Below are 12,210 nucleotides of genomic sequence, written 5' to 3' on the forward strand. Positions count from 1 at the left end.
TTTGTAATGTAGATTTCTGGGACGGGTATTTCCCCTCCATGGACAAAAGGCATTTTTCCCCTGCCCTGAGTTGCCACCTACTTGTACGTGGTATCCTGACTTTGGAGTTCTGGTCTCTGCCTCACGCAAATCTATTGTGTATTGCGAGGACTATGCCTAGACCAATCCCTCAACTATGGTTCAGAGTATGAATCAAGGGCAATGAAATTAAGGCGTACTTTCATGTGTTCATTTTATTCCACCTGATTATCAGTTGTTAGGTTTTTCTGCACCTGGATGTACCGGGTGCAGAAAAACAGGACACAATTTTTTTCCAGATAGGAAAATTAGACTGAAAAGACGCACAAGACTCTGGGTGCAGCAAAAGCAGCGAAGACTTATGCTGTTTTGTACTACCTGGGGGAAACACACAATTTTCCCTCTGTTAGAAATTTCGTTCCCCTTCCCTCCCCTGCTTAAAACTAGTGCTAAATAAAAGCAGAAATACACTATGAAATAGTGAATGGCATGTCCTGCGGGGCCTGCGCTCATTAACAGCCGCGACCGACGCGGCAAGGGGCACTTGCTGACTGCTGGCCACGCAGGAACGGCTTGAGGAGTCTACAAGACGACCGGGTGGGAAGCTGCTTCTCCCCTCCCCCCACCCCTGAGATACACTGGTGAACACTTTGGCCCTCAACTGCTGCGCGAAAGGCCCGGAGCTATAAACTGCGCCTTATCCACTTGAACCACCGGACACACGACGGTCGCGACCCAACGGATCATCTGCCCCCCGGTGCTTCCTCGGAAGGACACGACCTGAGCCCCTGGCACTACCTGTGCACGCCGCCTGCCCCATGTCTGGAGGGGTTATGACACGCACCGGAACGGGGAGCACATCGGTGAAGGGGAAAACGCCAAAGACCTCGTCCAAGATGGACGCCGACCACGTGGCGTCGAAACTGGATTCGGTTCTGGCAGCTATGGAAAGAATGGAGGAGTCCCTCCAACAGACGCGCACCTCCTTAGAAACGAGGATAGACAGTGTGGCAATAGACCTGACGCACCTCAGAGCTGACCACAAGAAACTGCAGGAACGCACCACGATGCTGGAAGGCACGGTGGCAACGATGGAACTGACGGTGACCCAGTCTGACAGGCACATACAGAATCTCCTCAACCGGGTGGAATTCTTGGAAGAACGCGCAGAGGATGCTGAAGGGCGGGCGAGAAGGAACAACATCCGCCTGGTGGGCATCCCGGAGAAATGGGAGGGGATGGACCCTACACTGAGAGTGGAGGACTGGCTACGTGACCTGCTGCCGGAAGGCACACTATCGCCCCACTTCGTGGTGGAACGTGCTCACCGAGTACCCACGAAACCCCTCTCAGCTGGCTCGAACCCCAGACCTATCATCCTACGAGTCCTGAACTACAGAGACCGTGATGCGATTTTGAGGGAAGCCAGGAAGCTGGGGGAGATCCGAATTGACAACACTACGGTAATGTTCTTTCCGGACTATACAGTGCAAGTGCAAAGACAGAGACACTCTTTCTTAGAGGTGAAGAGAAGATTGCGACAAGCTGGCCTTCAATACTCGCTGCTCTTCCCTGCCAAACTACGGGTGGTGGCGAAAGATAGGACGCACTTCTTTGTGAACCCTGATGAAGTTGAGGCCTGGCTTGACGAGAACATGCCTGACGTGCCTAGACGAGCGCACGGGACTGCCACCATGGAACGCACACGAGGGGCTCGAAAACGCCGCTGACGCAGAGCTCCCACTCCTCCCGGAGCTCGAGGAACACCGGCTCACTCCCCATCTGCGCATGAGAAGATGCAAGGACAACAGGATGCTCTCCGCAGCGTGGCGGAAATCAGCAGCTCTCCGGCTCCATCGCCTGCCCCGATCGCTAACCCGACGCCCCTCCAGAGCGACGATGAAGCGATCTATGGTTTACCAGACTCCCAACGTACGGACGACCTGCCGGACGTCACCCCACAAACTGCCGACCTGTTTGGCTGAGCTGGCCGGGGCGGTTTCCCGCCTTTGTGCACTGGAGCAACCAGGACTACACGAGTGCTCCACGGACCCCCTTCGCAAGCGAGGGCCTGCACGACTGCGAGCTGCTGAACCCCGCTCTCCTTGACACCCCGAACTTCGGCCAGGTACTGTGACCACCGCACACGCGCGATCACACTGCACACTGCTGCGTAGGGGTCGCCTTTTCTGTGATACTGCACGCGCCGGCTGGCGCTCCCCGAGCCATCCGGGGAAAGAGATCTGCTCCTGGAGACATAGCCCCCACCACTTGCCACTTGAGAGTACTGCCGGCTTCGCCCTGAGAGACAAGATCCGGGCAACTGCCAGACAGCGATGGCCTCCCTACTCTACCCGGGAGGGCTGCTACGCTCCCATTGAACTACACTGCAATTGCAATTGTTATACAATACGTCACAAGATAACCCCTAAAACTGTATAGTTTACGAGCTCATTTGAGAGTTTGGACGGCGACATGTTGTGCAGCCGACCTTTTGGCATTTCAGGTAATGTTGCCATGTTGAGGCTTTATGTTCCCCCCCTTTTCCCTACCCTTCTACACCACTGGAGTTCGTCACACTCCATACTGAGACCCTGGAGCGGACTAGTGCTGGGGACGAGACTTTGGGCCTAGCGGGAGGCGCTGCTTGGGAGTTTCACGAGCAGGGGAGCTGGAGGAGCTTACACATTGAAGCGCTATGTCTGAGGTACGGATATGCACCTGGAACATCAGAGGAATGCACACACCAGCTAGGCGCTACCAGATCTACTCCTACCTAAAAAGACACAAGATAGGCATTGCACTCCTTCAGGAAACACACTTGAATAAGACAGAGGTACTGGCACTGCATCGCAAGTGGCGCGGACAACTCTATGCTACCACCTACTCCTCATATGCACGCGGCGCACTGATATGGGTCCGCCCTGGGATCCCCTGGACAGTCACAGACACTGCACTAGACCAGGTGGGCAGGTTTGTTGTAGTGCAAGGAAGACTGGATGGCCAACAGATAGTGCTGGCATCGCTGTATGCCCCGAATACTGATCAGGGAGACTTCCTGATGCACCTCTCCGCGACGATGGCGTCCTGGCACGCGGTCCCGTGGCTACTGGGGGGAGATTACAACTGCGCATTAGACATAACACTGGACCGCTCATTCCCGCCCCCCATAGGCGCTCCAACGCGTGGTGCCACGAAGGCACTGCTGGAATGGGCTGACCGGTGGGATCTCCATGACGTTTGGAGATCGCGCAACCCTGGGACGCGGGCCTACTCATACTACTCAGGCGCCCACGAATTACATGTCCGCCTGGACAGATTTATGGCGACTACTGCACTACTGCCCCTAGTGACTGACACATTATACATGGGTCGCACGCATTCAGACCATAACCCACACTTTTTATCCATAGCTTGGGACCGCCCGCGCCCCCCCATTCCCACCTGGCGACTACAACCAGCGCTCCTGCTTGATGCGGCTTTCCGCGAATCCCTCCTTACACACACCTCCCAGTACTTTGAGGACAACGCGGGCACGGCTTCCTCCCCCCAGGTTGAATGGGACGCCTTCAAGGTAGTGGTCCGTGGACACTGCCTGAGGACACAGGGTCACATGGGGCGACAACTAGAAAGTGAACTGACCCGGATAGAATCCGACCTACTGGATAGGGAGGGGGAGGCAGTTGACGGTAGCGCTGATTCACTGCAGGGGGCGCGCGCAGAACATGCAAGCCTACTGGAGCGGCTCCGAGACATTAACTACGCAGCGCACTCGGCGAGGACACATCACTTAAGTGATAGACCTGGCAAGTTACTGGCCTGGCTGATTTCACAGGAATCCCGCTCATCCCCAGTGGCGGCGATATACGCGGAAGGGAGGGGCCTATTGTACTCGCAACATCAGATTCACGATGCAGTCACTCACCACTACGAAGCATTATATCGCTCCCGACTGCTGCGCACACGCTCGGACATTGCTCATTATCTCTCCCCTCTGCTCATGCCACACCTGACTACCACACAACAGGACGAACTAGGAGCCTCGCTTGACCCTGACGAGATCCGCGAAGCAATTTTTCACCTATCTAACGGCAAATCCCCTGGCCCGGACGGGCTTCCGGCCGAATTTTATAAGGCAGGCGCGGATATACTCATTCCGCGGCTTCTGAGCGTGTACCCGCATCGTTGAATGAAGCAACCCTGATCTCCATCCCGAAGCCTGACAAGGACTGCACGCAGATGGGCTCTTACCGTCCCCTGGCGCTGCTAAACACGGACTATAAGATACTGGCCTCCACACTAGCCCGGAGACTGGCCCCCTATGTGCCCCGCCTGGTGCACCAGGACCAAAACGGTTTTGTTCCGACACGCCACACCTCCCACAATATCCGCCGCCTATTCCGTATACAGGAATACGCCACCCATCAGTGGCCCAGAGCAGGATGCCTGGTACTAGACCTTGAAAAGGCCTTTGACTCGGTCGAGTGGCCCTACCTGGGAGCGGTTATGGAAAAGTACCAACTGGGAGGAGGATACGAAGCCATGGTGGGCCTGCTGTACGACAAACCGACGGTCCGAGATCGCACGGGCGCGCTGCTCTCGGACACTATTCGGGTTCGGAGAGGCACCAGACAGGGCTGCCCCCGTCGCCTCTATTGTTCTCCTTGGCCATGGAACCCCTGGCCACAATCCTCAGGACTCAGGGGCCTGAATGGGGGATCCCGCTAATAGATGGCCTCCACGCAGTGTCACTATATGCAGACGACCTGCTGCTGTACGTCAGAGACATAACTAACATCCCTGACTCCCTGGCCGACGTCTTCCAAACTTTCGAAGAAATGTCTGGACTGCGAGTTAATTGGTCCAAATCGGGGGCTTTTTCCTTTAGTCCAGTGTGAGAAGTTGGCCTGGTAGGGGATGTTTCCAATTCTGGAACCACCTACTACCTGACCAAACAATCCCTTATGGTGTCTGGTTGTAAGTCAACCTTATTAGACAAGCTATCCTAGGGGTAGCATGGACTAAGCAGCCTAAAGGCTTAACTTAAGAGGTCGTGTTAAGCGAGCTGTTTTACCACATACAATCCTGTAATACCAAATGAAAGGACACCACACAAGTATATATTATAAAAATATATGTATTTATTACTAAAAACAATCCCCAGTATTCTTTATGAATAAAGGGGCACAAGCGTTAAATCAAAAGCACTGTTTAAACATACAAAGTTGCACAATTATGGAGGAGGGCAGGGGGCCACTCAAACCATATACTAAACAAGTGGTATAAGAGATGCCACTCGAGCAGTGGTTAGGCCTAGGGCCTAGGGAATCGCTGGGAGCAGTCAGGACAAGCAATGCTGAAGTCGGGAATGGCCCTCGGGATTCGGGAGATGTGCGGAAAGCGCACGCACGCACCAATGTTAACCAATGGTGCGTAAAAGTTGTAAAGTTAAAGTTAAAGGACACTTCCGCTGAACCTAGAGGAACAAAACTTAACACACAGACCCTAGAGGTGTGCACCAGTGTGGGAACACCGGCGGAGCAAAGTTACCTCACCCACAGGAAGTGGGTGCACAGGGTCGAAGTGGCGTCGGGTTCTGACACGCAGGCTCTTGGTGCTTGAAGCTGAAAGGGCTGCAGGCGGGTTAAAGATGAAGTGTCCGGTGGAGTCCAAGGGTGGACTCAAGTCGAAGAGTACCTGAAAGCAGAGGGGACAGAGTCTGGGTCACTCAGCAGTGACCAGGGTGGAACCAGGACGGAACCAGGCAATGTCGGGCGCAATCAGGTGGTCGTCGAGGAGCTTCTCTCCGCTGTCACGTGGGCTCTGGGGCATCTGCGACGTCCAGGAGCAGGTCACGATCTGTCCCACGCAGGCTCTCACCGTCGGTGCAGTCGGCTTCAAGTTTGGAGCAAACAAGCCTTGGCAAGAGCAATCCACGCGGGATCGGAAGATTGCTTCTCACTCGGACCAGGAAGGTCAGAGTCGGGGCTCCTTTTCAGGGGAGCTGGTGTGGATCTGGAGCAACCAGATTCACGAGTCTTCTTAGTAGTTTCGTCGGCACAGGGACCACTAGCCAGCTGGCAAGTGACCGGGCCAACGCAATGAGCCAAATAGAGCAGAAGGGCCCCACGGAGCACTCGTCGAGTGTGGAGGGCTGAACTTCGGCTCAGGGGTAGCTCAGGGTGGGGGCTTCTCAAACCCCGGTGCACAGCTTCGAGGGTCACTCGTGGGCTGCACGGTCAGCGTCTCGTGGTCAATTCAAGATGGCGTGCCCCACGCTTCCGGTCGCCTCCACGGGTCTCAGCTTTGCAGGGACTGTGGATCGGGCTGTTGGAAGGCAGGCAAGCTTGATCTCGTCGATCTCAGTCGCTCGAGTTCCGGCGGGAACTGCAACTAAGTAGACGTCGAGGGCTGGATGGTGCCTGCTGCTGCAGGGTGGTCACTCCTTGACCACAAGGGAGATTCTTCGGGCTTCCACGTTGAGATGGAGGGCGAAGGGTCCAGAATTTCGTTTCAAATGTTTCTTCCAGGAAATCTGATGTGCATTGGCACTGCTCCCACTCTTATTCGAATCTGGGGGGCGTGATTACCTGCTAGGTCCCCTCCTATGGGTGGGACCCAGGAAGTGGGTGGATACACCCCCTTCCTTTGATCCAGGCCGCCCTGGCACGAGGGCTGGAGTGCCCCAGAACCGGTTTGGCCGGATTATGCAAGGGGCAGCCTTGTGCGCCCCAAGCAGTGTCTGGTTTCTTTCAAACCTCCCTGCTACAATCCACTATCTCCTGTCTGGAGGGCGGTGACACCCTCCTGTGACAGGAAACCCTTTGTCCAGGACCCATTTGGTTGAGTTTCGGTCAACTGCAGGGGTCCAGACATTTGTCTGTGGCAGAGGCATCCATTTTGTGGATCTTAAGGTCTTTGGAGAAATTAACCGCATTTAAGTGAAGTAACATGTCTTACCCCTCTAGAGGGGTGGAATGCCATCCCCGTCGCCAGAACTGGCGAGGGGATGGTATTCCAAATCGTATGACACCTTACACGACATGTTTTGATAAAGCCAAACCAAAGTTGCTATTTAACCGCGAGGATTATAAGGCACTTAAGAGTATATGGTATGGCATTATCCTGAAACAGCTTAGGGAGTTGTTCCCAACAGCTGCAGACAGGCTCAGCTCATGCTAGAGCTCCATCTCACATAAAACCACGCACTCTGCCTCCAGGATTGATGAGGCCTTCCATAGGAGTGGCTCACAGGTTTACATGTGTCCAGATATAGGTTTAGACATAGGTATACTATATCTAAGCAAGGGGTGTGTACACCACCTTACCCCAGCTGAGTGATCAGCCAGTTGTGTCAATTTAAGAACCAGCCAGGGGTGGCAAAAGATATGCTGCAGCCCCTGGTAGGCCTTGGTGGCCCCTATGCCCTGGGCACCTATAGTGCATTATACAGGGGCTGACAAGGAGTCCATTTCCAATTGGTATGTGCCTATAGCACATGTGTCAGTAATTTAGTGAGAGAACAGCAGGCTGGGGGTCTGATCAGCAGGCCCACAGCCTCAGTAGTCGAAAACCAGTAAAGCAAAAAGCAAAAATTGGGGGTGACCATAGGATAGCAGACCCTACTCTCCTACACAACCCCCCCCCAAACGCAGGGACATTAAACTAACCTTGACCAGATAAGTCTTCATGTTCTAAGTGGAAGTACCGGGAGAGACCATCTGCATTACCATGGTCAGTCCCTGGGCGGTGCTCCACTGTAAAGTCCATCCCCTGTAGGGAAATGGACCACCTGAGCAGTTTGGGATTTTCACCCTTCAGCTGATTAAGCCATAAGAGGGGCTTATGGTCTGTCTGCACCAGGAAGTGAGTTCCAAACAAGTAGGACCTCAACTTCTTTAATGCCCAAACCACAGCAAAGGCCTCCCTCTCAATGGCTGACCAACGCTTCTCTCTGGGAGTTAGCCTCCTGCTAATGAAAGCAATAGGCTGGTCTTGACCATCTTGATTAAGTTGTGAGAGCACAGCTCCCACCCCCAACTCAGAAGCATCTGTCTGTACAATGAACTGTTTGGAGTAGTCAGGACTCTTCAGGATAGGTGCAGAGCACATGGCCTTCTTCAGGTCATCAAAGGCCTTCTGACAGCTAACTGTCCACTGAACCTTTTTTGGCATCTTCTTGGATGTCAAGTCATTTAATGGTGTCACTATAGACCCATAGTTCTTCACAAACTTCCTGTAATACCCAGTCAGGCCCAAGAAGGCTCTGACTTGTGTCTGGGTAACTGGAGGAGCCCAGTCCTGTATGGCCTGGATTTTGCTCTCCAGTGGCTGAACCTGGCCTCCACCTACTAGGTGGCCCAGGTATACAACCTTACTCTGCCCTATCTGGCACTTAGTGGCCTTGATAGTTAGGCCTGCCTTCTGCAGGGCCTCCAAAACTTTCTTCAGGTGGATCAGGTGATCCTCCCAGGTGGAGCTAAAGACAGCAATATCATCTAGATATGCTGCGCAAAAGTCATCCAACCCAGTAAGGACTTGGTTCACCAACCTTTGGAAAGTGGCAGGTGCATTCTTCAAACCAAAGGGCATTACCACAAACTGATAATGACCACTAGGGGTAGAGAATGCTGTTTTGGCTTTTGACTCCTCAGCTAGTCTGATTTGCCAGTAGCCAGCTGTCAGATCGAATCTGCTCAGAAACTTGGCAGAAGCCAATCTGTCAATGAGCTCATCTGCTCTTGGAATGGGGTGAGCATCTGTCCTAGTGACAGCATTGAGACCCCTGTAGTCCACGCAAAACCTCATTTCTCTCTTTCCATCTTGGGTATGAGGTTTTGGCACCAGGACTACTGGGCTGGCCCATGGGCTCTCTGATGGCTCAATCACTCCAAGCTCCAACATCTTTTGCACCTCAGCCTTGATGCAATCCCTGACATGGTCAGGTTGCCTGTAGATCTTATTCTTCACAGGCAGACTGTCACCAGTGTCCACTACATGGGTACACCAGTCAGTCTGGCTGGGTGTGAGTGAAAACAAATGCCTGTGGGCCTGCAAAACTTGTCTGCAGTCCATCTGTTGCTGGTCAGTGAGGCTGCCTGCCAAGGCTACTCCATCAACTGAACCATCATCAGGGTTCTGAGAAAGCAGGTCTGGGAGAGGGTCACTCTCTTCCTCCTGATCCCCATCTGTGGCCATGAGCAAGCTCATGTCCTCCCTGTCCACAAATGCTTTCAAGCGATTCACATGGATTACCCTGTGAGGGCTCCTGGGTGTTCCAAAGTCCACCAAGTAGGTGACTTCCCCCTTCTTCTCAATAATAGGATAGGGTCCACTCCATTTGTCTTGGAGTGCTGCTGGAGCCACTGGCTCCAGTACCCACACCTTCTGTCCTGGTTGGAACTCTACCAGCACAGCCTTTTGGTCATGCCAAGCTTTCTGTAATTCTTGGCTGGCCTCCAGGTTTTTGGATGCTCTTTCCATGTATTCAGCCATCCTGGAGCGGAGACCAAGTACATAGTCCACTATGTCTAGTTTGGGTTGTTTGAGAGGTAACTCCCATCCTTCTTTCACCAAACACAATGGACCTCTCACAGGGTGGCCAAACAAAAGTTCAAAAGGGCTGTAGCCAACCCCCTTCTGTGGGACCTCTCTGTAAGCAAAGAGCAGGCAGGGTAAAAGAATGTCCCATTTCCGCCTGAGCTTCTCTGGTAATCCTTTTACCATGCCTTTAAGGGTCTTGTTAAATCTCTCCACAAGCCCATTGCACTGTGGATGATATGGGGTGGTAAACTTATAGTTTACTCCACATTCCTTCCACATTGCTTTCAGATAGCTAGACATACAATTCGTGCCTCTATCTGATAGTACCTCCTTAGGAAAGCCCACTCTTGAGAAAACTGCAATGAGGGCCTTTGCCACCACAGGTGCTGTGGTGGTCCTTAGGGGAATAGCCTCTGGATACCTGGTGGCATGATCCACTACCACCAGTATGAATCTGTTCCCAGATGCTGTTTGGGGGTCCATTGGACCCACAATATCAATTCCAACTCTTTCAAAGGGAACTCCCACCACAGGTAGTGGTATTAGGGGGGCCTTTGTTGTGCCACCTGACTTACCACTGGCTTGGCAAGTGACACAGGAGCGACAAAACTCCTTGACATCCTCTGACATGTGAGGCCAGTGAAAGTGTGAAACAAGCCTGTCCCACGTCTTGTTCTGGCCTAAGTGTCCTGCAAGGGGAATATCATGGGCCAAGGTAAGGAGGAACCCCCTAAACTGCAGAGGTATAACCAACCTCCTGGTCATGCCAGGCTTGGGGGCTCTAGCCTCTGAGTAAAGGAGTCCATCATCCCAATACACAGTATGGGTACCTTGGGCATCCCCAGTAGCCTCAGCAGCAGCCTGCTGTCTGAGGGGTTCAAGGGAAGGGCAATCTAATTGAGCCTGCCTCAGGTCTGCCCTTGAGGGTCCCCCTGTCCCCAGAAACTCAACCTGGTCAGGTTCAAGCTCCTCAGAGACAGTCTCCTCTTGGACTGCAGAATCAGTTTCCTCTGAAACCTGATCCTCAACCTGGGGCAAGGTGGAAGGCTGAGCCTTTCCTCTCTTGCTCCTTCTCTTGGGTTGTGGCTGGTCTATTGTTTCAAGATCCACCACTGGTTCAGGAAGGCACTTCTTAGCCTGAGCCCTTGTCATGGCAAGGACATGCTCTGAAATCCCTAGCATTTCTGCATGAGTCCTGTACTCCACTTCTGACCATGCTGAGCTTTCAAGGTCATTGCCTAACAGACAGTCTACTGGTAGGTCTGCACTCACCACAACCTTCTTTAGGCCATCAACCCCTCCCCAGGAGAAGTTCACAACTGCCACACTATGGGAAGTAGTGGAGTTGCTTGCATTGGTTACTAGGTAGCTCTCACCTAGTACAATCTGTCCAGGGTCCACAAAGTCAGGTGTCACCATTGTGACACTGGCACATGTGTCCCTGTAGGCTTGAGCCAGTTTCTCATTAATTAAGGGAGTCTGCCTGTATTTGCCCAGGTTACTGGGGCTCACTGCAGTGGGCAACTCAACGTCCACATCATACAGGAGAACTGCCTGTGTAGGGATTCTGACTAGGCCAGATCCTACTTCAATACCCAGGGTTAACCCAGCTACACCCTTGAACTGTGTTCCACCACTGCTTACTGTACTTGGGGTTGCAGTTGCTTTAGGAGCTGTAGTGGTGGGAACTGGATTTGCCTTGGTGCACTCACTGCCCCAGTGTGAAACTGATTTGCAGGTATTACACCAAGGTGTCTTTGGACCTTTGTTCTTCTTCTTCTTGTTTCCATTTTGGGAACCACCCTCCTTACTATTAGTTTGGGGGCCTGAAGACTTCTGGTCTTTTTCTTTATCTTTCTGATTCTGATTACCACCCTTCTGGTCTGTTTTCTTCTGGTCACCACCTTGGTTCTGGGGTTTCTGCTTAATCCTTGTTCTGACCCATTTGTCTGCCTTCTTTCCCAATTCTTGGGGAGAGGTCAGATCAGAGTCAATAAGGTATTGATGCAACAGCTGGTTTGTGCAGTTATTAAGGATCTGTTCTCTCATCATAAGATTGTACAATCCTGTATAGTCTGAAACTTTACTTCCCTGCAACCAACCCTCCAAAGCCTTAGTGGCACACTCAACGAAATCAGTCCAGTCTTGAGTCTGTGCTTTTTGGGTGTCTCTGAACAAGAACCTGTATTGCTCAGTGGTTAGGCCAAACCCTTCAATAAGAGCACTCTTCAAGACAGTGTAGTTTTTGGCATCCTCAGGTCTAACTGTGAGGAGCCTGTCCCTCCCTTTCTCAGAAAAGGAGTACCATAAAATTGCAGCCCACTGATCCTCAGGAACCTGCTGTACCATGCAGGCTCTCTCAAGAGCAGTCATCCATTTGTGGATGTCATCCCCTTCTTTAAAGGGGGGCACAATTTTTGTCAGGTTTCTATTGTCATAGGCCCTGTCTTTTTCTCTTGGAAATTTGCTGCCACCAGTGACATCTAAGCCACTTAATTTCTGCTCTCTTGCCAAGGCAAGTCTAGCTTGAGCCAAGGCTACCTCCTCCCTCTCTATCTGGAGTTTGACAGCCCTCATTCTGGCCCTATGTTCTAGCTTTTGAGAAGCAGTCATGCCTCTCTGTGATTCTCTGGAGGCACTAGAAATATG

The 12,210-nt window shown here is 52.6% G+C and overlaps 2 protein-coding genes across 4 annotated transcripts in view; one reads left to right on the top strand and one right to left on the bottom strand.

The window, feature by feature from the left end:
- Window positions 1–12,210, top strand: part of LOC144806094 (uncharacterized) — a 615,705-nt gene that overhangs the window by 274,986 nt on the left and 328,509 nt on the right. Inside the window, 1 exon segment of the mRNA XM_078672530.1 lies at window positions 791–1,481. Within this exon segment, the coding sequence (XP_078528656.1) occupies window positions 791–1,481 (691 nt within the window).
- Window positions 1–12,210, bottom strand: part of LOC144806098 (uncharacterized) — a 67,982-nt gene that overhangs the window by 9,049 nt on the left and 46,723 nt on the right. The window lies entirely within an intron of this gene.

This window comes from Lissotriton helveticus (assembly GCF_964261635.1).
Source record: "Lissotriton helveticus chromosome 1_1 unlocalized genomic scaffold, aLisHel1.1 SUPER_1_unloc_45, whole genome shotgun sequence".
Classification (NCBI taxonomy): Eukaryota; Metazoa; Chordata; class Amphibia; order Caudata; family Salamandridae; genus Lissotriton; species Lissotriton helveticus.